The 25611-nt window shown below is 48.4% G+C and overlaps 10 protein-coding genes across 10 annotated transcripts; 5 read left to right on the top strand and 5 right to left on the bottom strand.

Moving 5' to 3' along the window:
* Positions 1-156: 156 nt before the first annotated feature.
* Positions 157-4079, bottom strand: CNBB3840 (hypothetical protein; the record flags this gene model as incomplete). Its single annotated transcript, XM_772060.1, has 12 exons — positions 157-375; positions 450-1658; positions 1707-1877; positions 1937-2095; positions 2147-2228; positions 2280-2383; positions 2436-2858; positions 2915-3034; positions 3088-3334; positions 3381-3603; positions 3656-3820; positions 3872-4079. The coding sequence occupies 12 exons, from the start codon at positions 4077-4079 to the stop codon at positions 157-159; spliced, it is 3330 nt and encodes a 1109-aa protein (XP_777153.1).
* Positions 4080-4343: 264 nt separating this feature from the next.
* Positions 4344-6213, top strand: CNBB3830 (hypothetical protein; the record flags this gene model as incomplete). Its single annotated transcript, XM_772059.1, has 12 exons — positions 4344-4352; positions 4397-4426; positions 4475-4509; positions 4559-4690; positions 4743-4873; positions 4936-5027; positions 5087-5219; positions 5268-5376; positions 5430-5570; positions 5617-5850; positions 5909-6021; positions 6086-6213. 12 exons carry the CDS (start codon positions 4344-4346, stop codon positions 6211-6213), a joined length of 1287 nt encoding a protein of 428 aa, XP_777152.1.
* A 221-nt stretch (positions 6214-6434) lies between these two features.
* On the bottom strand, positions 6435-7843 carry CNBB3820 (hypothetical protein; the record flags this gene model as incomplete). Its single annotated transcript, XM_772058.1, has 3 exons — positions 6435-6599; positions 6660-7421; positions 7472-7843. The coding sequence occupies 3 exons, from the start codon at positions 7841-7843 to the stop codon at positions 6435-6437; spliced, it is 1299 nt and encodes a 432-aa protein (XP_777151.1).
* Positions 7844-8278: 435 nt separating this feature from the next.
* On the top strand, positions 8279-8845 carry CNBB3810 (mitochondrial 54S ribosomal protein YmL19; the record flags this gene model as incomplete). The annotated part of the gene is made up of 3 exons (XM_772057.1): positions 8279-8308; positions 8377-8474; positions 8536-8845. The coding sequence occupies 3 exons, from the start codon at positions 8279-8281 to the stop codon at positions 8843-8845; spliced, it is 438 nt and encodes a 145-aa protein (XP_777150.1).
* Positions 8846-9023: 178 nt separating this feature from the next.
* On the bottom strand, positions 9024-10631 carry CNBB3800 (hypothetical protein; the record flags this gene model as incomplete). The annotated part of the gene is made up of 5 exons (XM_772056.1): positions 9024-9219; positions 9281-10023; positions 10074-10459; positions 10509-10560; positions 10608-10631. 5 exons carry the CDS (start codon positions 10629-10631, stop codon positions 9024-9026), a joined length of 1401 nt encoding a protein of 466 aa, XP_777149.1.
* A 705-nt stretch (positions 10632-11336) lies between these two features.
* CNBB3790 (hypothetical protein) lies at positions 11337-12800 on the top strand (the record flags this gene model as incomplete). Its single annotated transcript, XM_772055.1, has 12 exons — positions 11337-11374; positions 11429-11460; positions 11504-11529; positions 11576-11600; positions 11654-11722; positions 11779-11857; positions 11911-11941; positions 11986-12094; positions 12144-12205; positions 12318-12582; positions 12642-12708; positions 12764-12800. 12 exons carry the CDS (start codon positions 11337-11339, stop codon positions 12798-12800), a joined length of 840 nt encoding a protein of 279 aa, XP_777148.1.
* A 480-nt stretch (positions 12801-13280) lies between these two features.
* CNBB3780 (hypothetical protein) lies at positions 13281-16054 on the top strand (the record flags this gene model as incomplete). The annotated part of the gene is made up of 3 exons (XM_772054.1): positions 13281-13327; positions 13385-14382; positions 14586-16054. 3 exons carry the CDS (start codon positions 13281-13283, stop codon positions 16052-16054), a joined length of 2514 nt encoding a protein of 837 aa, XP_777147.1.
* A 184-nt stretch (positions 16055-16238) lies between these two features.
* Positions 16239-19729, bottom strand: CNBB3770 (hypothetical protein; the record flags this gene model as incomplete). Its single annotated transcript, XM_772053.1, has 9 exons — positions 16239-17579; positions 17631-18351; positions 18403-18523; positions 18573-18858; positions 18903-18974; positions 19027-19182; positions 19237-19259; positions 19314-19400; positions 19456-19729. The coding sequence occupies 9 exons, from the start codon at positions 19727-19729 to the stop codon at positions 16239-16241; spliced, it is 3081 nt and encodes a 1026-aa protein (XP_777146.1).
* A 266-nt stretch (positions 19730-19995) lies between these two features.
* On the bottom strand, positions 19996-21635 carry CNBB3760 (hypothetical protein; the record flags this gene model as incomplete). The annotated part of the gene is made up of 7 exons (XM_772052.1): positions 19996-20107; positions 20166-20256; positions 20317-20392; positions 20446-20964; positions 21022-21272; positions 21326-21376; positions 21428-21635. 7 exons carry the CDS (start codon positions 21633-21635, stop codon positions 19996-19998), a joined length of 1308 nt encoding a protein of 435 aa, XP_777145.1.
* Positions 21636-21941: 306 nt separating this feature from the next.
* CNBB3750 (hypothetical protein) lies at positions 21942-25471 on the top strand (the record flags this gene model as incomplete). The annotated part of the gene is made up of 7 exons (XM_772051.1): positions 21942-22470; positions 22526-23009; positions 23063-23290; positions 23343-23619; positions 23672-24340; positions 24391-24577; positions 24627-25471. 7 exons carry the CDS (start codon positions 21942-21944, stop codon positions 25469-25471), a joined length of 3219 nt encoding a protein of 1072 aa, XP_777144.1.
* Positions 25472-25611: the final 140 nt, after the last annotated feature.

The following is a 25611-nucleotide window of genomic DNA, read 5'->3' as shown; positions in this document are numbered from 1 at the left end:
ACGAAACGCAAAACGCAAAAAATGTGTTCGGGTGAAACCATATAAAGGATTACTACGTAGACTACTCGACATCTGGCATATTGCGCGTATAAGAATCAAGCAGTTGTATTTGGGAACAGTCTCGTGCATTTCACACTCCTCCGATCTCTAACCTATCTACAAAAGACCCTTGAACCTCTCAATGGCCATCCTAAGCGCTTCGATTTCAACCTCGATCTTTTCCATCTTCTCGTCGTTCTGCTGCCTCACGTCTTCCTTGACAGTCTTCTCGTAATTGGGTTGTTGAATGACCTTTTGCAGCTTGGCCTTTTGTCCCTCGACTACAATGGACTTCTTCTCGAGCTTATCAATCTCAGAAGCAGCGTCGACCTTGCCCTGTAAGAAAAAGGAACAAAGATATGTCAGCGGGGTACCGACCCAGTTGCTTCTATAACTGAAAGATGACGTACCTGGACAGGAATGTGTACACTGATGTCGGTAGTAACGACTTCAGTACCACAGCCTCGAGGAATCTCGCTGTCCTCCTGAATCCACTCAACCTTACCGCAACCCTTTGTCAAACCAACAATCACAGTCTCCACAGACTTCAACAACTCGAGTTGCTCGGCGTTACGGGCCTGAATGATCACAGTGATCTTGTCTTCGGGAGTCTTGCCGTTGGTGGGGAGATTGTAAAGACCAATGACCGAACGAGCAGACTTGATACAGTCAACAACGAGGTCAAAGCTAGCAACTTCTGCGGGGAACTCTTGTTCTGGGATCTTCTCGGGGAAAGGAGCCAACATGATGGTTTCACAAGAGTCACCTTCCCTCCTAGGCAAACGCTGCCACAAGTCTTCAGTCACATAAGGCATGAAGGGGTGCAACAACTTGAGACCAGCTTCCAAACATGTATAGAGAGTGTTTTGGGCGGAGAGCTTGGCAGCAGGATCAGAGTTGGCCTCGAAGATGGGCTTGGTAGCCTCAATATAGACGTCACAGAGATCGTTAAGGAAGTATTGGTAGGCGACAGTAGAAGCTTCAGAGAAGTCCCGGTTTTCGAGGGCGTCCGAAATAGCGGCGCTGGCGAGGTTGAGCTTGTGGAAAAGCCACTTTTCGACAAGACCTTCCTTGCCAGTGGGCAAGTGAGACGCATTGGGGACGAAAGCACTTGTCTGCCTGACACCCTGCAAATCGACAAGGTCCATTCGGAAGAGACAGAACTTGGTCGCGTTCCAGAGCTTGTTGCAGAACTTCCTGTAACCTTCCACACGACCAATGTCCATGTTGATATCTCGACCACCAGATGTGTAGTTACACAAAGTAAATCTCAAGGCGTCGGTACCACATTGAGGAATACCCTTGGGGTACAATTTCTTCTGGCCTTCCTCAGCCTTCAAGATTTCCTTCTCGGGAAGGTTGCCCATCCTCAAGTCGTTGTGCAGCTTCTCCAGCTTCTGGCCAGTGATCACGTCCAGAGGATCAATGACGTTACCCAAAGACTTGGACATCTTTCGGCCATAGGCATCTCGGACCATGGGGTGGCAGTAGACTTCCTTGAAGGGCATGACGTTGGTAAGGGTGTTACCGAAGAAGACCATACGCGCAACCCAGAAGAAGAGAATGTCCCAACCAGTTTCGAGGATGGAGTTGGGGTAGAAATGCTCCATGTCGGGTGTCTTTCTTTATGTTAGTCATCATTCTCTCCTAAGCTTGGATACGCATACCTTGTTGGGCCACCCCATAGTGGAGAAAGGCCAGAGACCGGAAGAGAACCAGGTGTCAAGCACGTCATCATCTTGCTCCAAGATAAAGTTCTTGCCGTTAGCACGGGCCTTCGCCTTTTCCTGAGCCTCTTCCTCAGTTCGTGCAACGATCCAGTTCTTGTCGTCAGAAGTCTATAATATTTAAGACATCAGACTTTTTTTAACGAGAAGAAGAAAGAATCCAGACGCACGTCGGGAGACTCGCCCTCAAATTTGAGCAACCAAGCAGGACATCTGTGACCCCACCAGAGCTGACGGGAGATACACCAATCCTGCATGTTCTCCATCCATCGTACCCAGTCGCCGGCAGACGTCTTCGGCTTAATCTCGAGTTCGCCCGCACGGGTTCGCTATGGAGTTTGGTTTAGATGAGAAACCGACGAAAAATACAAGCGATTCACCTTGAGAGCATCCTCGGCAAGAGGTTTGCAGCTGATCCACCATTGAGGCTTGATGATTTGTTCGACGACGTCGCCAGATCGACTGATACTCAAATTAATCCCGGCCCAAATGCAAAGTAGAACAAACACTCACGAGCAGATGGGGATTTGCATCTCGTTGTCCTTTTGCTCGACGTACAGTCCCTTCTCCTTAAGGTCCTTGACGATGGCGTTTCGAACATGGAATCGTTTCATTCCCTATTTCCCTTATCAGCACATCCAGTGAGTCACGGCAACATCATAAACTGACCTTGTAAGGACCTGCGTTCTCGTTGTAGGTACCGTCGTCGTTCATCAGGCTGATGAATTCAAGGTTGTTCCTCATACCGCACTCAAAGTCATTAGGGTCATGAGCAGGGGTGATCTTGACGGCACCGGTACCGAACTCCATGTCGACAGTAATGGCATCTGTGACGATGGGAATCCTTCTGCCGTTGAAAGGATGAACTGCAAACTTGCCGTGAAGATGAGTGTAGCGAGGGTCATCAGGGTGCACAGCAATGGCGGTATCACCAAGCATAGTTTCAGGACGGGTAGTAGCGACGATGATACGTTCATCAGAGTTCTCGATGGGGTAAGCGAAAGAAGTGATGACACCGAATTCGAAACGCTCTTTGGCATCGTAGCCCTTGACATTGAGAAGGGTTCGGCCAGTAAGGTGAAGTTGATCGACCTAATACGGATTGCAAATTAGCGGAAAATTGAAACTTCGGTGAAGAGAGAACCTACCTCGAGGTTGGAAAGAGAGGTGTTAAGGTAAACACACCAGTTCACCAGTCGGTTAGCTCTGTAAAGCAGACCTTTTTCGTGCATTTGAACGAATGCTTCTCTAACGGCGGTACTCAAGTTCTAGAAGAAACTCTGTCAGCTTGGTCCTTCTGGAACAGTCGTCTACTTCTCACGTCGTCCATGGTGAACGCCACCTTGTCCCAATCGAAAGAACCACCTAAACGAGTCATCTGGTTGGTAATCTTGCCCTGGTATTGGTCCTTCCATTCCCAAACCTTCTCAAGGAACTTTTCTCGGCCGTAATGATGTCTAGAGTGACCCTCAGTCTTCATAAGACGTTGCTCAACGACTGCTTGTGTAGCAATACCCGCGTGGTCATATCCGGGAAGATAAAGGACAGTTTGACCCTGCATTCTCTTCCTAAAAAAAAGTTAGTTTGTGACATGATCAACATCAGAATACTCACCAACGGATTAAAGCGTCCTGCAAGGAGACGGTCAAAGCATGACCAATGTGCAAATTACCGGTAACATTGGGAGGAGGGAAAGTGATACAGAAAGTTCCCTTGTCCAAGGGCTTTCCATCGGCGCCGTAACGAGGCTTGAAAAACCCCTTGGCATTCCACCAATCATAATGGGCAGCCTCGACCTGAATAGGGTCATAGCCAGAGGGGAAGTTACCAGAGACATCTAATCAATTACATTAGCTTGAACATTGCCACGATCACACAAGACCACTAACCTTTCTTCTCGCCCTTGGGAGTCGTGTCAACCCAAGCTTCAGCAGGAACTTCGGCTTTCTTCTCCTTCTTCTCAGCCTTTTCCTTCTTGGGGGCCTGAGATTGTGCAGCGGAAGTCTTGGTGGCAGCTTTGGCGAGCTTTTCAAGTCGTTTGGCCTCCTTCTTGGCTATACAATGTATATTCAGCGACTATTTACATCTACATTTATGTTACTCACCGCCCTTCTTCGATTTTTCAGCGGCACCCTCGGTAGCGATTGCTGGTTGCGGGCCGGCGGGGTTGATCTCCTCTACGGGCAAGGATTCTTGAGAAGGGACCTTGGTTTCTTCAGCGGACATTGCTGCGTACGTTCTTTGTAGGCGTGGGTACACAATAGGGCTTGGGGTTAAAATGCGTTGTACTGATCTCAGTGCGTGACGGAGCATACACCGTTATCGAGAAGGTAAGGTGAGAGTCAAAGGCCAAATAAAACGATGCGCCCAGTTCGCCCTATCCGAAAACAGAAAAGTGTAACAGGAGCGGATGGACGACTCATACTTAACATTTTATTTAAGCATATTAACAAGGCGGCGATAACCGATGCCTCCCTGGCATTCGTCCGCCATTCATGGTCGTATTGTTGTCACTCGCCAGCGAACGAATGCTCAATGTTGAAAGCCCTCTGAGTCTTGTTCGTGTGCCACCCCACCATGATCTCAGTAAGTATACCATTTTCCGGCAGTACAGCGCTGACTTTGGACAGGCATTCTTCATATTCAACCAAAAGGGCGAGGTAAGACGCATCTCACATTCTTTGGACACTTTGCTAACCATTCGCCAGGTCCTTATATCGAGGCTATTTCGCTCGGATGTCAAGTAGGTGAACTGGGCTGCCGCAACTGTTCATGGCTGACATTAAATGAAGGCGATCGCTCTCTGATGTTTTTCGTATCCAAGTAATCTCCAATCCCGACGTTCGTTCACCTATTATAACCCTTGGTTCAACATCCTTCTTCCATGTGAGGGTGAACAATGTCTACATCGTTGGTGTCACAAAGTACGTTTCCTACCAATGAACTTTGGCGCCAATTCAAACTAACGGTTTCCAGATGCAATGCCTCTGCCGCCCTTGTGTTCGAGTTCATTTACCGATTCATCACCGTCGCGAGGAGCTACTTTGGCAAGCTCGATGAAGAGAGCGTGAAGAATAACTTTGTTCTCATCTATGAACTGCTTGATGGTGAGCGATGATGTAATTATCCAACGGTTGGGGATTGCCATACTTACTCAAGATGGATGTAGAAATTATTGACTTTGGGTTTCCTCAAAACTCGGAGATCGACACACTCAAAATGTACATCACGACCGAGAGTATCAAATCTGAAATGGCTGTGGTATGTCCCTTCTTGACTTTGTTACCTCTGATTCCCTGGCAAACCCTTTCATTCTGTAGCGCGAAGACTCGTCAAAGATCACCATTCAGGCAACAGGAGCAACATCTTGGCGACGCTCGGATGTCAAGTATAGGAAGAACGAGGCTTTTGTCGACGTTATTGAGACTGTCAATATGTTGATGAGTAAAGAAGGTGATCTGCAATGGTAGCACCTTATTCTAGTTGCTGATTTGGCTACAGGATCCATTTTGAGAGCAGATGTGGACGGCCAGATCCTCATGCGGGCGTATCTGAGTGGCACCCCCGAGTGTAAATTCGGTCTCAATGATAAATTGGTGCTTCAAAAACGGTACATACATCGTAGTTTCCCATCACAAATATAATCGCTGATAGTCATTGAAGGGGCGGTGAACAAGCAGCCAAATCTGACTCAGCGGTGGAGCTTGACGATTGTCAATTCCACCAATGCGTGCGACTAGGCAAGTTTGATAGTGATCGATCGATCAGCTTTATCCCCCCAGACGGCGAGTTTGAGCTCATGCGGTATGTACATGCGGATAAAGTCTTGTGCGAGCTGACGGCTGGGCAGATACCGCTCAACGACAAACATCAATCTCCCCTTCCGCCTTCAAACTCATGTCGTAGAACCTTCTAAATCTCGTGTCGAGTATACCATCCACCTCCGTGCCGCTTTCGACTCCAAATTGAATGCCAACAACGTTGTATTAAGGATACCGACACCACTGAACACGACTGGCGTTAGAAGTAAGGTAGGTATAGGCAAGGCAAAGTACGTGCCGGGAGAGAATGTCATCGTCTGGAAGTAAGTCTTTGCGGCAGCTAGCCGTCCGCGTGAATGACAAATGCTTATTTATGTTCAGAATACCGAGGATTCAAGGTGCTCAGGAATGTACCCTTACCGCCGAGGCCGACCTCACAGCAACGACTCACAGGCAAGCATGGTCACGTCCACCTATCCAGGTCGATTTTTCGGGTACGCCCAATTTGTCTTGCTATGTCCCATCAGGGAAGCTCGTACTGATCGAATAAAATTGCAGTTGTTATGTTCACAGCGTCGGGTCTCCTCGTACGATTCTTAAAGGTCTTTGAGAAGAGCGGGTACCAAAGTGTCAAATGGGTACGATACCTGACCAAGGCGAATGGCAGTTATCAGATTAGATTTTGAACGAGTTACTTTTGTCGCCCCTTGCCCATCGCGGATGCAATATGGACCAATTTTGTACATATATGTGTGATGCATGATTAGTTAACGACTTATAGAGATCTGCGAGCACCGGAAACACAGAGCAGTCGTCCTCATCATACTTGTAACATTTGATACACTGGTGCCTCTACACTGTTTCCCGTAATGACTGAAAAGAGTAAGGTAGTGACACATAGGGCTTATTATCTTAACCTTGAAGAGTCTTGTTTCTCACCCGGAGGAGGCCCGTAAACTGCTTGATACAGACGTTCTCTCGAGCCTGTGATCTTCGTCCAGATCCACTTGAATAACGTTTCTTGTGGCAAAAATTCTCCTACAATTCCTTTATAGTTTTTGAACGCGGGGTACTGGCGGGAACTAGTCAGTATTTATACCCTCTGCACACCTGAAGGGGATCAAAAGCTTACTTTTATTCCAGTAATCCACTCTGTAAGCGTTGTACTCGAAAGGAATAGCAAACTCAAAGCGAAACAAGGTCCAAAGACGCAGCCCGCCCACCACCCTTTACCACTGATCCCATTATCCTTCCCTGAGAGCCCGGGAAACATAGCTTGAGATACCCAGAACAACTGCTCTGCTGCAAAATTTGGGTGTCGAGAGAACCGCCACATTCCTTGTGTTGGGAAACCTGGGTGATGAGAAGCGGGATATGGTGAAGGCTTCGGTAAACCTTCTTTCTGGACAAGCGGCTGGCTTTCACCAGATTGGGGGACAGGGGGGTGTATAAGTTGCTCCTTGGACAGGGATGAAATCTTATTATGTTTCCCTTGTTGGAATTGGTACATCTTCTTGTCTGCTTGATATTCAGCGTAGATGATGAGCAAAGAGACCATGGTCATGATATAGTCGGACATGTTGAGTACCGCAATATGCGGTGGTACAGCTTTTCGGAGATGGGAGGGAAGGAGTCGTGATATGTTCCCAAATGTGAGGGTCCGCCATCCGTCAGTCTGCTTGGATGCAGGAGGGGATACAAGTGCGGCGTAAAGCGGAAGACTCAATGACATGAGCAGTATAGGTTGTGCGAAAGCCACAGCAAACGCGTGGACAAGGGCAAATGCCCAACGGGGGACAAGCTTGCGGAAAACTGTATACCTATAATCTTCGGATTTCGGATTGTAAAAGCCTCTTTTGACAGCATGAGAGAATAGGCGAAATGACCATATGAGCTATAAGAGGTTAATGTGGATGACACAGATCATTTAAAAAGGGGACGTACTTGAAGACCAAACATGAAGGTGACCCTTGGAATGTTATGGGCATAGACTCCTCCAGCGTGATTAACCAGAACCCATCCGTAGAGCATTGCAGAAATGGCAGGAGGGTACAGCGGCCACGCCTTGTCGACCCAGCTCACCTTACCAGTCACCAAACCTAGCAGGTAGAATATGGGGATGGATGCCAGTGTGAAGATTAAGGGAAGATGTAGGGGGCTGGTGGTAGGAGAAACTACATAGTTTGAAATAGTGGGAGCCGGGTGAGAGGTGAAGTGCAAGCCGACGGATGCGGGGAGCGTAATGAGTGAAGTGGGGATGTAACGGAAGGAGCGGAGTGTGGGCTTCAACAAGGGCAAGAGTAGCTTACTGGGCATGGCTAGGTAAGGGCTATTGGTGGTTCAATGATGAGCTTCCGCTATATCACTACTCGAATTATATGGAGCAGAAAACAGCCGGTGGAGTGGAGGCTGATGCCGATGGTGGATGTTCATCTTCTATCTGGACATCGATCGGCCGCCGGTCACACGATAATTAATAACAATATTAAATAACATGATCAGCTGCTCGGTCATTGCCGTACTTTTCATTAAGTTATTTAACAACCCATTTAAGATTTCGACATTCCAGCAGTTAGTTGCCTTTGTCTTCTCCGCGAATTCTTCCTATACACATCCTCGTCTAATACAAAACATCTCCTTGGATTCTCTAATCGCCCGTACACCATTAACGAGCGGACATTTCACACGCTACAGCCAACTCGGATTTAAAATTAACCTCCTCGACTAGAACCTCCCTTGCTCTTTTCCATCATGTCAAAGGCAGCCGCTGCCCAAATAGTTGTACGTCGAAGCTCGCTCACACAGCCGATTGTACTTCAAACCGTCTCGTGCTAATGCGGTTACTATAGAAAATTATCGTTCCCGCAGGCAAGGCTGCTCCCACACCACCCGTTGGTCCCGCCTTGGGTGCTCGAGGTGTAAAGGCCATGGACTTCTGCAAGGAATTGTACGTCTCTGAGACCGATAAAGTTCAATGGATGGCAGCTAAAACATCAAACTCTCTACAGCAACGCTAAGACAGCACACTATCAAACATCCCTCCCCATCCCTACAATGATCACCATCAACCCCGACCGAACATTTTCATTCGCTACTCGAACACCTCCTGTATCCTACCTTTTGAAAAAAACAACTGGCATTGACAAGGGTTCAGGACAAGGAATGAAGGTGAAAACGGGCCAGGTCAGCTTGAAGCATGTGTATGAGATTGCGAAGATAAAATGTATGGATGAGGATTTGAAGGCCGTTGGGCTTGAGCGGGTTGCCAGAGGGGTTGTGGGCACAGCGAGGAGTTTAGGATTAGAAGTTGTTCCTTAGAGATATGGGATTGCATGTAGTAGTTTTGGGGTTTTGGTGGGGTTATACTGGGGGATCCGACATCCTCTTGAAGATTACAAGGGCAGATACCTCGCCATCCACTTTATTCGCAACATTGAGCAATACATATATGTGTCGTATCGGGTCCGGATATTAACCCTACTGCTGTAAAAATGCACTACTCGCCAACGTCACTACGGTCATCTAAGAGCACCTCCTCATCATCTTCACCCGCCGTGCCTCTCACCCGTCGACTCCTCTCCAGCTCTTTACCCCTTGATGAGAGGACACCAAAAATAGCGCAACGGCCTTCGGCCCATTTCATGTAGATGAGAGTAAACGTTATGAGCAGCCAATAAAACATGTACGTTGAGCTAATTTGTATACCTTATCAGCCTGTATACAAAGGGGACTGTGTTATGTTGAGATACTTACATGGTCCACCAAGTACCGGTATTGTTCCATCCCAGAACGGCTTGTGCGACTTGCGCCCAATTATCCCCGCTCCCGGGTTCGGGATCCCACCAAGTCAAATGCCAGATGTTACCCTTGACGCGATAGCTGCCAGGGCCATTGCCACTCTCGGCAGCAGCTGCGCCTACATGGTTGATAAAGTACTGACGTTCAAGAGCGTAAGCGGAGCGAGATGCAAGCCCAGCTCCGATGAGGAAAAGAAGGAGAGAGGAAAATGTGGTAAAAGTGTGAACAGAGAGCGGAGTGGTGGATGAGAACAAGAGATAAGCGCAGAGGGCACCTGCGAAAAGACCACAAATGCCGCCGCCAATGACGGATGAAGGCGACTCCGAAAGGCCGATACCACCCAAGAACACGATCCCTTCAAGACCTTCGCGGAGGACAGTGATGAATGGCAACCCAAAGAGGATAGCGGAAGCTCGATTAGCTCGCCTGCGACGAGGGTTTGTGGTAACTTGTGATGGGTGTCCGAGACTATTATCATGAGGGCGTCCGTCAGGAGAACCAGGTCGAGAATCAGACTCGACATCGTTGGACTGCGATTGATATGCGCTCAACAGCTTTAATCGCCATTTGGTTTGGGCATGGGGAAGTCGGAGGAAAGCCAGGGACATGACCAAGATTAGGACAGCCGCAAGTAGACAAAACCCGCCTTCCCATAGGTTTTCCGCATCTTGCCACAGGTCTCTGGTGTAGGTATAAAACTGAAAAAAGTCAGCTTAGCTGCAGGAAGATAGAGATCAGTTGAACATACGACGTAAAGAAAAACAGTGCCAATTGCAATAGCTACACTACCGCCCAAAATCGCTCCACTCCAGATTTGCACTCTCATCTTCTTCATGATCGCACGTCGATCCACGTCAGCACCAAGCAACCCCTCATCTTTGCCTACTTCCTCTGCCACATTTTCAACCTCAAGTCTCTCTATTCTTGCAGGAGACACGCTTCTTGAAGAAGCACCATACCCCCTATCTATACTCGCACGGCCAGAAGAGAGGAGTTGAGTACCCGAGTTCTCCGACTGCGCAGATTCCCCCGAGTGGCGTGGAAGGTTAGCTGGGTGACCGGGAGTTGAGAGAGTGCGAGGATGCGATGATGGTTTGGGGATTATTTGGGTAATAAAACCTAGAAGCACAGCGACTGTCTATTATTAGTTGGGAGAACTATACGGCGACACAAAGTGACGTACTGATGATGCCTGCTTCGAGACTTTCTCGAAGGAGGATGAAGAATGCCACCGGCTGGCCCCAAGTAAGCTTCTCGTATTCATTGACCGGGGTAGACTTACTGAGAAATAGTCTGTCAGTGTCATTGTCGACACGTCTTGGGCGGCTTTTTGGCAGTGAGTGGCAGTTAAAAGAAGAAATGAAGAGCCAAGAAAAGTATATAGGCGCTGGACGTTGGAAGTCGGATGACGGCCGAAACCGAAAATCCGTAGCCCGTACGTAGTAGTATTTTTATCAGCGCGTGACTATTTGATGCCGCTAAAATGCATGAGCACCTCCACTTGATTAGAAAATAGTTTATTAATTATTTTAAGTAGTTTTGCATTCCAGCCGTACTCGCTTCGGGAGATAAGATGGGGCTTCCAGGGACGCGCGCTGAACCTTATTTCAGTTTTGTTCAACGCAAGTTGAGATGAACAACTGCGCTGGACGATCTCTATTCACCATTCACTTCCCCCTTCCTCCATTCACCAGTCCCGCGCCTATGTCCCAGTACTCACACAGGTTCAGCTTCGCTCCCAGCTCGAGAGGAGAAGTCGGCGAGGGTGTTGGTTATGTCAATCCCCCTGGGTGGTCAGCAGATCTGAAACAGGAGGAACTGGCAAGTCTGCCTTTCTATTACAATCAACGCCCTGCTAACATGCCAGTAGCTGGAAGACCCGAAGGATCAAGTGGAAATAACTCCCAGCTTGCCTCAGGTCGGGAATAGAAAGACTCAGCTAAGTGCTGCTATAATTAGTGGGTAAATTTCGCCGTGCAGTGACAGTGGTGCTAATATAGGCAGTTCCCATATGGATCGCCCTTTCATCTGCGGTAATTCTGTACAACAGTGAGCTGGTTTCCTGTCTCTAAGTATGGAATCATATCTGATGAATTGTTCAAGAATATCTGTACACCAATCTTGCTTACTCATATGTGAGTTCGGATATAGTTCAGACTTGGCCGATTGACTGACCAGTTCTTATCTCCAAAGCCTGTATTCATGTAAGCCATGGCCTGCACATTGCAATAGCATAGCTAACAGCAATAGCACCGCCTATCATCTCGGTTGTGCCGTAAGTGTCATTTCCCTCACCCTTTGAACCGCACAAGCTCACATCCGCCAAAGGCCCTTGGAACACGAATCCTGCGCGCTACGACAAATCTGCTCGATGGACTGGACAAGATAGAAATGACAGTCAGTGTGACTCTACCTCTGGCCAAGCGTGAAAATTTACATATCATCACAGCGAGAGTTATATCTCAGGTCCATATTACCTATTGGCGTCCTCTTTTCCGGGTCGCTCATCTTGAGTAACACAGCATACTTGACGTCAGTCAGTTACTTTTCCAGTTTGGCAGTGTGCTGATCCTGTGTGGCTGCAGATTAAGCGTGTCATTCATTCAAATGCTCAAGGTGTGTTATCCCTCTTCTGTGCTTTTCCTGACTTGCTCCTTCAGGCTTTCACCCCCGTGGCTATCCTCCTCATCTCTGCCGCTTTCAAACTTCAGGTGCTCAACTCTAGATTGATATTAATCGTGTTACTCATCTCCACTGGCTGCGTTTTAGGTATGCTGTCTGGACTGAAATCATACCGCCTTATTAACAGGGTACACAGCGGCTTACGGCGAGTTGTATTTTGAAATGTTTGGCTTCATTTGCCAAGTTAGCGCCGTGGCCGTGAGTCTTACCTTCTCCTGTTAGCTGTTTCGCTGATCCCCCTATTCACAGTTTGAGTCGTCGTATGCCACCACCCGATTGCCATCATAAAGCTCGCTGACGCTCTTGATAGCCGCCTCGTCATGATTCAGATTCTCCTCCAAGGCCTCAAGATGGACCCACTCGTGTCACTCTACTATTACGCTCCTGTATGCGCCATTATAAATGCTTTCTTCATACCCTTCACAGAGGGTTTTGCGCCTTTCCGACATTTTTTACGCGTAGGGCCTTTGATTATGCTTTCAAATGCAGCTGTGGCCTTTGGACTCAACGTCGCGGCTGTGTTTTTGATCGGTGTAGCAGGAGGTTTGGTGCTTACTCTGGCTGGTATCTTCAAAGTGCGCTTTTTTTTGTTTCATCATAGCCTCTCTGGAAATTAGCTAAAAGACGGTTGTAGGATATTCTGCTGATATCATCAAGTTGTATCTTTTTTGGAAGTCCTATCACCCGTATTCAGATTTTTGGTTTGTAACTTCCCCAGAAGAAGGCAGGTCAGTAGCTGATAAAGAATGAATACAGGGTATTCTTTGGCCCTTGTTGGACTGATGGCTTATAAAACCTCGTCTAGCAAGTAGAAATGTACAGTCTTCATGTTATCAAATTTCAAAGGTATCAGCCGGCTATTCTAACTACCTTTGGTTTGCTCTCACTATAAGGAGTGCCTTTGAGCAGCGAATAAAAGGGGGTCTGATCCGTATCCGTTTCCCTTTGGCGTCCCTTTGTGGAAAGTTCATCTGCTCGCGATAACTGTCTATTTCACTTCTAACCTTGATTCGATTGATGTTTAGATATAATGGGTGCATTCCATCTGCCAAATTGGTCCTCCTTTGATTGCCAGTAGTCCTTGGGATTGGGCAATGATGTATTGAAAGCGGAACAAAGCATCGACATATGGAGTTTGCTAACCTCTTCTCATTTCTTTACAAGTTCCTCTAACGTCTCTCTTCACAACTCGAAATTTCACTGCACTTGGTGACCTCCAACACTCTATCTCTGGCATCTTCTAGTAAGTAAAGGCAATTCCCCTCGTGTTAAGATGGCGTGTGAAGCAAGCCCTGTCTCTACACTGTATTCTACGTCCACGTAAGTCTTTCCCCGCTAACCAAACGTAACCATAAACTAAATTGGGAACATATGTAGGACATACATACCTACGACCATCACCACATCTACGCCTGTTATCGTCACACCCTCCCCCTCAACGAGTCTGTGGTTGACCTCAAGCTGTACTACATCTACCAGCAGGCAGCGCGATAGTGGCTTTGAAAATCTGCTGGTTAAGGCCACTGGGATTGGCGGGAGCTCCATACAAAGTCCGCAAAGGGCAAGTGAGGCTGATTTTGTTACTACAACGTCAAGGACAGCCAAGCGAGACATTGCCTCGAATATAGTTGAAGAGACAGGTGCAGAAGTCGAGGACATAGCGGTAGAGTCAGGGCAGGCAGAAAATTCGAGTTCCGAAGTCGGAAGAATTTCAGCCAGCAAAACCAGCCAAGAACCCGGTCAGACATCATCCCTATATTCAGGAGAAGCTAAAGTCGGGATTGTACAGCTTGGGACTAGGACATCTACTACTCTCACATATGCCTTTATTTCGACAAAGCAGAGCCCCGGGACTTCCCCTTCATTACCAACTTCAGCTGCTAGCGACACTATCACTGCTTGGGAATGGAGCCAGGGAAGAAACGTGCGCGAGAGATCTCAGAATATTGACAGAGTTACTATAACCTCTTCTCTTCCGAACGAACGCCGACAATGGTGGAGTCATTCGTCTAGCGAATATGGCAATGGCAGTGACGACGATGATGAATGGGATGACACGAGTAACGATATGTCCTGCAATGCCATCACATCGAGCACCACCTTGTTTTACGCCCCCATTACCTCTTGGTCAACAATGTACTTGACAAGTAGTGTTGCTTCAGAAGTGGTAATGCCAACGCAAACAATTTGGGCAAATTGCGAGCCTGGTATCACACAAATGTGGACTACTACCTCTACAGATTTGTCTCAGCCAACAGCCCAAGCCGATCAGGAGGTATCCCAGCAAGCGACTTCAATGAGTACACCGGAATATAGCGACTCAACGACAGCCGGAGGAGATGGCGCTTGGATAGTGGCTTCCTCAAGTGGTAGCGGTAAGTGAAACTTGGTGTACATTGCAGTCGTCAATCGTCTCTGACCTGAAGCCTTTCAGTATTTTCATCACCCATAATTACCTCGTCTGCCGGGCATATGGCATCATTCATTACAACAACGTTTCCATCATTGTCTGTATTTACTGCAGCAAACCCTCCTCAAACAAATTCTAAAACTGCCATTCCAACTTACATCACTACAGTCCCTGTAACCACGACAGCGACGAGCGAAGTCGTACCTTCACATACCACATCGAGCACAAACACGCATGACGCCACTGCTGCGGCCGATAATACTAGTTCATCATCTACAATCTCCTCTACACCGTCGTCAGCATCATCGCATCACAGCAAAGCTGTCTCTGTCGGAGCCGCGATCGGCGGTGTATTTGGTCTTTTTGCCCTTCTTGCATTATCTCTCTTAATTATACGATGGTGGAAAAGGCGCCAGCGAATCCAACGGACTAACGAGCTTCGTTCAAGTTGGTTTTACGGCGGGGATGTCCCTGAACCAGACATGGGGATCCACGATGAAAAGGATCGAGGCGAATATCCTTTCAATAACGTCGGTCTACAGTCGAGATTCTCTGCACCCTCGCTTCTCTCAAGACAGTCTCTAGCTATTTCTACGTTCTTGACCAGACCTATCTCTCATGTGCGCCAAGGATCCGGAAGATTTCCGCCAATCTTTCCCTTCAAACACCTCCGAAACTCTTTCTTCTCGAGAAGCGAAAGATCACATAAGCAACAAGGCAACAGGGCATGGGCTGATAAGTATACCAATCGGCCTCAATCTTCTCTTGGCGGAGAGTTTTTGAAGAGAAAAATTAGCCCGCCTAGAGCATTCATGATGGACCCTCCTATAGATGCTAATACAGACGACCAGGCAGGCTGGGAAGAGGGAGGACCTTATCCAAGGGTTACCCCTTCTCTTCCAGTAGCAGCTCAAGCGTCCTCGAGGATAGAGTTATGTGAGGCTATTCCTGTTACATGGGGAAGCTCATACGCCGCAACCCCGCCTCTTCGCGCCCAATCTCAGTCCGCCAGCCTTGACTGGCGATCGGACAAGAGTCAGCCGAAACTCAATGTTGTTGCGCCCAGCGAGACCTCACATTCCGTCTACTCCCATGGATCTACTTATATAGCAACTGGGCTTAGCAGAGGCAACACAATGAAGTCTACGCAGTCGGAGGGCGAAAGCATGCATACTGGAGAAGGTGTGGTTAATCCGGCTGCATCCAACTTCCCTATGCCCCCTCTGAGCTTCCCTATGTCACATGCGTTATCACATGACCCTTATGCTCCCCTTCATCTACCAGAAATCCCGTCTATCTCCTTCTCGCCCAACTTTTCCCATCGTAATCTACATGATTCAGCCCTTACGACCCGTTCTACTGCTCAATCATCTGGAACATGGGAGTACGCCGCATACGCTGATCCAGGTGGTGCTAGTCCGGTGATAGTTTTCCCAAAGGGTCTCGATAACGCGCGAGTAACGAGAGATTGGTATGAGAAGCCTCTCTGGGATGGAAAGAGTATGGCCGACCCAACAAGTATATATGGCGTTGCAATCGTCAAGGGAGAGGTGCGTAGAGATGAAAGAAATAGGAAGAGTATGAAAAGCGTCAGGTGGAAGGACGAAGGGCTAGATAATGAACCTCGGGCACTATAGCAAAATCATAAACCTGATACCCTAGAGGCTGTCCTTGAAGGGCATTTTCAATATATATGGACTCTAATACAATCTTGCATAGTAAAAACATTGATAAACATAATTAAACAATAAAAAGTGGGATGCTAGAACAATCACGAAAAAATTGAGTACAGGCATTCAACTGATGATCTACGATACAAATTTATTCGTCCACTTCATTACCAGTCCCATCTTTAGTCTCCCCGATGCCATAAACTGCCTCCATCCTTCTCCTGCGCAATAATTCAGCTTCTGATACGTTACCCACGCTCTGAGGGGCAAAACCTGCAGCAGCTAATGCAGGACTGGCAGCGCGGGCGCTGGCGACTGCTGCAGCAACGAGACCCTTCTTGGGTTTGTCCGGTGCAGATGCAGCCCCTGATAGAGGCGGCCTAGTTATCTTGTTTGTATTACTCTCAGTAACTGGGGCACCGTTTATTCCCGCAGGCGACGGGGATATCCGAGGAATACCAAAGAGGGTAGGAGAGATCCTTCCAGAACGGGGTTTGGATGTAGGTGCACTCTTTCCGGAACCAAAGAATGCAAAGGCACCCGAACCTTTGGGCGTACCCTGTACTGACAAGAAACGCTTAGCAGAGTTGACAAGAGGTGGCGTTTGGATCGTCATAGCCTCTCCTGACGACCCAGTCTCGTCCGCATCAAACTTGGGCGCAGATGGAGAGCGCTGCAGTGCAAGGGATTCTTTAGACGGTCGACGCGGCACCGTGTGGAAATTCGAGGGTGGCGGAATCCTCTTTTTAGTTTTGGGGGTAAATGTCACCATATTGTCTTTGCCGTCATCTACTTCTCCATCACCCGCAAAGGCTGTGCCGAGATCACCCCCCTTGGATGCTTGACCAGGGGTGGCCTCACCATACTCTCGTGAGGGCTTGATATGGACAGAATGGGCAGTGATACTGTTGTTGAGGAGGGCGGCTTCCACAGGCGTGCGACTGCCGTCCTCAGATAGTGGAGAAGCCGGAATTGCCATCTTAGCCGCTTGTAATTTTTCCAGATCCATTTGTTTCTCCTTCGCCTTTTCAAATGATTCGTCAATCCAGTCTGCCATCTCCATCAACACGGGGTCCACTTCACGCATCAATGACGACATTTGCATGAACCCGTGCCCCCATCCTTCGATTATCCTCATTTGAACCCAGTCATCATCCAGCTCTGACAATATTGGGTCAGGTGTATCCATCTTCGCAGCGAAGGATTTCCCTCCGCGTTTCCCAGAGCTCATCCGAAGCGTTTCTCCGAACTTGAACGGATTGCTCAGAGCGGCGGTCTCGGCTTGGGCTTTGCGAGCTCGCTTAGCTTCTCTAATTTTGCCAGAGAAAATCACTGTATCGTCCACGAATGGGTCGCGCTCGCCAGAAATGAAATATACCGGAGGAAAATGAGCGAGGAGATGAGGAGGCGCAAGGATTGGAGAGATATAGTAATCCGTTTCAAAGTCTGGGTTACGAGCGGGACCAATGTAAAGTATAGCCATGGCACGCATCTAGGGACACATTGTTAACCAGGATAGTAATGAGTAGACCGGGAGACTCACCATGCTAGGAGAGATGATCCTATCCTGGAAGTATCCCACTCGGCTTGTCATTGTCAATCTGGTACCAATAGGCACCTTTTTCCTCTTCGTTTCCACCATCTCGTTCACTTGCAAATCTTGTTCTTCCTTTCCCTCTAGAGGAGCAGGTGAATCTAGTAGGGTAAACTCAAATCTTCTTTCTTCTCGAGGAGTTTTTACCCTTTCTGCCAGAGACTTTTCTGCGTCTCTCCTTTGATCCCACCGGGCATTCTGAACCTCTTCTTCGTCGTCTTCCTCGTGTGTATCCTCTTCTTCCTTACCAATCCATCCAGTCAGCCTAGCTGACATACTTCGAGGTAATGATTTCCACCCCGATGCTGCCGGACTTTGAGGGTAGCTCTTTACCCCATCCTCCTTCTTCGGACTTACTCCGGGAAGCTTGCCTGAAAGCGTCTTTGCCCAGCTCTTCTGCTTGCTACTCCCGCTTTTTCTGGTTCTATCTTCCAGATCATCAACCACGCTCAGCGGCGCTTTATGACGCATGTGGTCTTTCCCATGGACGAGACCAGGTATTTGTGTCTCGCTTTGCTCAGTGCGAAGGACGCGAAGATTTTGAGGGGACATCCAGGAAGTGAAATTGAAATCGAGAGCGGGGTAAGCAAGAATCATGGAGACGGGTTTCGGGATGCCAGTAGGGTGTTCAAGGATACGTAGCATAATGGTGGCACAGATGTTACCTCCTCTGTTGTTCAGGTTAGCATGGTTATCGACACGTGAAAGGGTGGCAACATACGCAGAGTCGCCTGTCAGTACAATCCCCAGCTTGCCGCTCGTGATGCCGATAACTTCTCCTTTCGTCTCCATAAGGGTGCGATAGGCGTCAAAGCCTTCCTCTATTGCCCACGGATATGGATCTGATATAAAATTAGCTTTTTTCACGGGGAAAAGTCTCGCAGCACTTACATTCCGGGGCCTTCCCGTAATCCACACCTAGTACGGGCTTTCCTGTTCGTTTAGCCCATATGCGCAATCTCTCCTCATGACATTCGGGACCCATTGCTATAAAACCGCCCCCTGGAAAGTCTACAATGAGCTCTGTAGCAGACGCAAGCTCCTCTTCTGAACCTGGGAAAAAGAGCATTGCCTTGACAGGTGGTAATGAGGATCTTGATGAATTAGAAGGGCGAGCAATGGTGACTGTTCGGACTATAGGCAAACGGACACGATGGCTCGATGTTATGAGGCGAATCTACAAGCCGATGAGTTTTTGAACTCAATCGTTATAGGACTTACATAGGGATTCTTTGTCTTCTCCCATGTAGTCCGAAGCATTTCCACAGAGCATACGGCTCGGAACCGCCTGAGCTATCGCCAAGGTCTTAGCAGTTTATTGGGCTCACAAAAGGCAATCACTCACAACCTCATCGCCTTCACTGGCATAGGCAAGGTAATAGGCGGAGAACAACATGCTACAAATGTCCTTCAACCATTTGGGCCGTATGTTCATGGCTATAGAGAAGCCCGCATCGAATGCTGTGTTGACGTATGTCGCGCGATAGTACGACCGGGTATACTGCAGTGAATATTAGACCTTTCCAATAGATGATGGACATGAATATGGGCCTACCATCTTTGCTAAAGGTTCAGGCGCTACACAGCAATTAGGTCCTGATTTTATGTTTCAGAGAGGGCGTCAGAACTCACCACTGATTCCTAGCAGATCATCGAAGTGTCTCAAGGCATACACCAGTGTCAAAGTGGCCAATATCAGCTGATAAGGCGTAAAATGTTCTTTAGAAGACGTCAGCCCGGCTTCTGCTGCGACGAACAGCATAAAACAACCTACTCAGTCGCTCATTGAGCTTGCCAATCCACGCCACCGCCCTTTTCCCAACTAATTGAACCCATAGTCTCCATATCCACGATTTTCCAGCCTTATCTCTCGCTTTTAGCCCCCGCCGTCCACTAGGCCCTGGGGCGAACGCTGACTCTGTCCTTGAGGGAAAGGGCCGAGGTGCGCCGTCACCTTTGTACAACCGCCATATGCAGAAGAAGAGGACGATGAATACCTGTGAACGGCGGAGGTTTGGAGACGGGCGGCCGAGGAGTTGGTCGATCATGGTGTGGCTGTGTGTTCAAAATGCGTTCGCGCTGGAGCCTTTATAGGATGCGGGACCGTCTGCAGCGCACCGTTCCAAGTCGGTGGAGGCAAAACAACCCTCGCTCTCCGGCTATACTCCCCCTTTCACCGCCGGTGGCAACGACGGACAACAGGTGGACACCGCCGCCGCACCTCAAACGCCTGCATGTCAATAGCGATTACAATCATGCATCAGACGATAGACAACTAGTACTCGGATCTCAAAACACTACAACAGTCCATGCTTCATCTCCTCTCCCGAGTAGCTTTGAGCTTCTCAAATAACTCTTCAATGTCTTCTTTGCTGACCGTTTTGCCTGACTGTACGTGAGATCGGAGCATATCGTTCAGTTGTTCCCTATAACCATATCAAAAAGCGTTCTCCAAATGCAAAAATAGCTCAAAATCGGCCTTACTTGAGCCTTTGATAGCCATGCAAAGCTTCTATTGCTTGTATGCGAGGAAGGGAAGAGACGACCCGTGAAGTGGCCTCTTCTATCGTTTCTTCTACTCCGCAGCCTTGGGTTAGCCAGTCACTTGTGGAACAGATGATTGTAATAAACTCACCTTGCTCCACATCTTGCGGAGGCTCGTAAATCTCCTCATCCTCCAAAGGGAATGGAAGACTTGAAATGGTATTCATCTGCAGACCCATCAGTTCAGCTGGCAAAATTGATCGCTGAACGAAATACAAACATCAAGCTGGGATTTGAGTCTGTTCCTCACCCCGTGAGCTAAAAAGACGTCTCCTTTCCCCTTCCTTTTCTCACTATCCGTAAATGCGTCTCCTCCTCGCGCTTCTGACCCGTCATCCAGTTTTACCCTTTTGCTCGCCTCCTCGTTCTCCTCCAGACCTCTTTTCTCCCCTAGCCCGATTTTTATCTCATCCTCGTGCCTCATGTTTCTTCCGATGACTACCCAGCTTGATTCTCTCGGTTCAATTATCATGAAACCCTCCTTCCCTGCTTGAGAGGTCAAGAATGGGTTTGAGAGAACACATTCACCACATATGAGAGAGTCGTAGGTATCCGAAGGGATCAGGACCTGTTCATCTTCTTCTTCTTCTTCGACCTCTTCGGCGATTAAAACAGATGATGCATCGTCTGGAGCCGTCACGAGTGTTGGAAGCTGAGAATCTTTTGCTACAGGCTGCGTGAGATTCGATGTCTTATCTCCCAGTTGCCGTAGATTGAGGCATGTCTCGTGAAACCAGTCCTACTAACTGAATAAGCCGACAAGCCTTAAAATTGAAAGGACATTTATTAGACCAACCTCGCACCCCAAACAGCATAACATGGCTTCCTCTTCTGTCTCGGGATCATAATCCCTGCCACATCTGCAAAACTTGCCTTGAAAATTCTTGGAATAGCGGTTCTTTTCATTTGGAAGCTGCGGCTGTGTTTCTGGCCGATTAAGTACACATTTGCGTCGTTTGCTACCAGATGGTTGTTCTGCTTGCATTGAGACCGTCGGACAGTCGCACCGGAAAGATCGCTTGGTCCAGAGCTCTATCAGTCGATGTTCTTTCGATATACATCAGTTTGATCAAAATCAATATAGTGATGGCTGGGCTTACCCGAATGACAAGATATAGAACAGCCGTAGCACACGCCTTTCTCGCCGCAATCTGCAGGAATAATCAGCAGCGTACGTGCCGTTTTTTCCGACCTAAACGCACCTAAACATGACCATACAGATTGTCTCAAGTAACCTTTGCTATAAGAACACTCATCAAAGTTGTACGGAAGGGCCTCTTTGGCTTCATTTGCCATGCGATCGGACACATCTATAAGCGATTGGAGGGTAATCTCCGAAGAGGGATTCTGGGATGAGAGATAATTGGAAGGGAGTAGTGTAAGACGTGCCGAAGAGGAAGGGGATCCCATACTGAGCACTGATTCAACTTCAGATCTGATTGGTTTACAGAAAAAAACTGAGCTAATTATACCGTAACAAAATGTAAAGACCAACTAAACAGAGACAATTGTAGCAGCAGTAATATCGCGTACGGTTTTGCCTGTACCGACCGTCGGTGGACGGTCGAACGGACGATAGATTGAATTGCCCTCCACGCCATCATTTTCTTTATTGTTCATTTTGATTCCGTTCCTCGACGACTTTGCCGTTTCCCTTTTATTACTCACCTCCTCTACGTATTTGTTAACTCCACATCCCATCTTGCACATCCAGAAATGCCTAGATCACCGTATAGATCATCGAACAGGAGCTATCGCAGCCCCTCGCCTTCCCGGTACGACCGATCTCACCCGAGCTCCTCTTCTAGACGTCAAGACGACCGAAAAGCCTCGAGGTACGACGACGATTATTCGAGGGACCGAGAGAGAGATAGGGAAAGGGAAAGGGATAGGACTAGAGACTACAGGGATAGAGATAGGGATTATGATAGGAGGCGAGATAAGGACAGATATCGTGATGATGACCGAGACAGACGGAGGAGAGACGATAAAGATGACAGGCGGCGAGAAGAGAGGGATCGAGGTTCTGACCGCAAGAGAGATTCTGAGAGGAGATCTCCTATGTCGACCATTCGTGTGGATCCTATTGTATCATTAGCTTCACCTGTTCCGGAAACTGAAGAGGAGAAGAAACGAAAGGCAAAAGAGAGACTGGAAACTTGGAAGCGCCAGCGTGCCTTGAAGGAGGGCAAGTCTGCAGCTGCAACACCTGAGCCGAAGAGCACTGCACCTCCCCCCGTTACCTGTGAGTGCAATTTGGCCTCCCTCTGTTGGATCCATTACTAATCGGGATACTGTAGCTGGCCTGCCGCCTAAACCTACCGCCTTTTCCCTCTCTCGTATCGGTCTCCCACTCAAACCCACAAATCCAACGCCACTCAAACGTAGCATGGCTGCTCTTGACGACGAAGATACATCTGACCGCAAACTTCAGAAGCTCGATCTACCTGATTTTGATCCTGAAGTCCAGTCAGGAGACGCGGCTCAGGTGGGCTCCATTGGTGCAGACTTGGCAGTGGCGGATGGAGATGAAGATGATGATACGGTGGTGAAAAAGGAGGAGGAGAAGGAGGAGAAGATGGATATAGACAAGAAAGCGGAAGAAGATGAGGAAGAGGACCCGTTGGATGCGTTCATGAGAGACAACGTGCAGCAGGTCGTAGAGGTGAACAAGGCGGACGCCAAGCGAATGGGGTTGCGGGTTGCTGAGGATGGCAGCGACGACGAAAATCAGGGACAAGTCGTGGAGAAGGATAAGCTTGCCGAAGCGGAGGCGTTGTTGCAGTGCGTTTCATTTTTCTCCAAACCAAAGAGCATATGCTTACAACTCATTGAAGACAAGCTGCGGCTAAATCACGCAAGAAAGATCTTCCTCCTCCTGACCATTCCAAGATCGACTATGAACCTTTCCGCAAGGCTTTCTACGTACCGCCTGTTGAAGTATTGGAGATGGATGAGGAAGAGGCTGAGTTAGTGCGTTTGGAAATGGACGGCATCAAAATTCGAGGACAGGATGCTCCAAAGCCAGTTAGGAACTGGGGCGCCTTTGGCCTGCCTCAGGGGTGGTAAGTCTATCATCTTATTGTATGCGAAATACAATATTCTGACGTTTAATAGCCTCGATGTAATCAAGCACCAAGGTTGGGAAACACCCACGTCCATTCAAGCTCAGGCTATCCCAGCTATAATGTCCGGCCGAGACGTCATCGGTATTGCTAAAACCGGTTCCGGTAAGACTGTTGCTTTCCTCTTGCCAATGCTCCGTCACGTTCGCGACCAAAGGCCTGTGTCCGGTAGTGAAGGGCCTATTGCGGTTGTCATGTCACCTACCAGGGAGTTGGCCTCTCAGATTTACAAAGAATGCCAGCCCTTTCTTAAGGTGCTCAACATTAGGGTAAGTTCAGGTCTTCCTAATTAAAGACTGTCGAGCTAAGTTTTGCATGTAGGCTTCCTGCTGCGTCGGCGGTTCGTCAATTAGTGAGGATATCGCTGCCATGAAGAAAGGTGCCGAAGTGGTTATTTGCACTCCTGGCCGAATGATTGACCTTCTCACCGCCAATAACGGCCGAGTCACAAACGTCCGACGCACCACTTACATCGTTATGGATGAGGCCGACCGAATGTTTGATATGGGCTTTGAACCTCAAGTCATGAAAATTATCAATAATGTTAGACCGAGCGCCCAGAAGGTTCTATTCTCAGCAACATTCCCCAAGACAATGGAATCACTTGCGAGGAGAATTTTGGTGAAGCCTTTGGAGATCACAGTCGGAGGCAGAAGTGTTGTTGCACCCGAAATTGACCAGCGTGTCGAAGTGCGTGATGGTGATACGAAGTTCACACGTTTGCTTGAAATTCTTGGTGAGATGGGCGAGGAGCACAAGGACGAAGATGATTTCCGCACCCTTATCTTTGTAGACCGTCAAGAAAGTGCGGATGATCTATTTAGAGAACTGCTACAGAGAGGTTATGTCTGTGCTTCACTGCACGGCGGTAAAGAGCAGGTCGATCGAGATGAAGCGATCAAAAACTTCAAGAATGGTGATGTGCCTATAATTGTGGCGACTTCAGTAGCGGCAAGGGGTTTGGATGTAAAAGAGTTGAAGCTTGTCATTGTGAGTTTCTCGTTTGTCCATCATGAGGCTGTATGCTGATTCTTCAAAAGAATTATGACGCACCTAACCATATGGAAGACTATGTTCATCGTGCTGGCCGAACAGGTCGTGCGGGGAACAAAGGCACTTGCATAACATTTATCACGCCGGAGCAGGAAAGGTTCTCCGTCGACATCGTACGAGCTTTGGAAGCGAGTAAGGCATTCATCCCCGATGACCTGAAAAAGATGTCGGATTGTAAGTAGACTTTTTACCCTTATGATGAAAATCACTGATGGTAAATTAGCATTCCTCGGTAAGATCAAGTCTGGCAAAGCCCGAGCAGCTGGTAGTGGATACAGTGGTAAAGGTCTCGAGCGAATCGAACGCCGTCGGGAGGAGAAAGACCGAGCTGAAAAGACCACCTACGGCGATACGTCTGAAGCCCTGTCACTCTCCTCGCGTGAGGGTGCTGTCATCCCCTACAAAGCCAAGACGAATGAGTTCAAGCCTCCAGAGACCTCTCACAAGGGTGAAGCAGACTATACATTCACAGAAATCAAGGTTGATATCGTCAATGGCCCTGCGCCGGACCGCGTGTCCTCTCAACCTGTATTTAACCCGAAGAACGCCGTGGCCTCTTTGCCAGCACAAACACTGGCGGCACTGGAGAAGGCAAAGAAGGAGGGCCGAGGCGTAGATGCGGCGAATCTGGCAAATGTGGTGGCCAAACTTACCCAATCTATCGAACTCACCAAAGCCGAGAAACTTGGTCTGGCGGCAGCCACCTCTGCACCTCGTCTTGCTCCTGGTGCGAGAACAAAAGATCCCGACGCTACCGACTGGCATGCTATTTTCCCCATCAATGATTACCCTCAAAAGGCTCGTTGGAAGGCTACCAATAAGGAGCAAATGACTTTGCTGCAAGAAGTTTCAGGAGCAAGTATCACAATGCGAGGCAGATTTTACCCGCCTGGGGAGGAACCTGCGTTGGGTGGTGAACCCAAGTTGAGTCTGTTGATAGAGAGCAACGACGAAATGAGAGTGAGGGCTGCTGTAGAAGAAATTCGAAGGGTGCTGGTCGAAGGATCAGTACAAGCACTTAATGCGGTCGATAGAGCGGGTGCGAGTGGCGGGAGGTACGCTGTGTAGAAAAAGTGCTTTTATCGAGCTTTCCATGATGTATGCATGCAGATTTTTCGTTTCGAACCTTCTGACGGCTACGGCAGTCAAGATCAGCCTTCTTATGATCTCGTCAGTATGAAGCTTCATAGTCCACATGATAAATAAGA

Source organism: Cryptococcus neoformans, chromosome 2 (assembly GCF_000149385.1).
Source record: "Cryptococcus neoformans var. neoformans B-3501A chromosome 2, whole genome shotgun sequence".
Taxonomy (NCBI): domain Eukaryota; kingdom Fungi; phylum Basidiomycota; class Tremellomycetes; order Tremellales; family Cryptococcaceae; genus Cryptococcus; species Cryptococcus deneoformans.
This window is presented reverse-complemented; position numbering and strand designations above follow the sequence as displayed.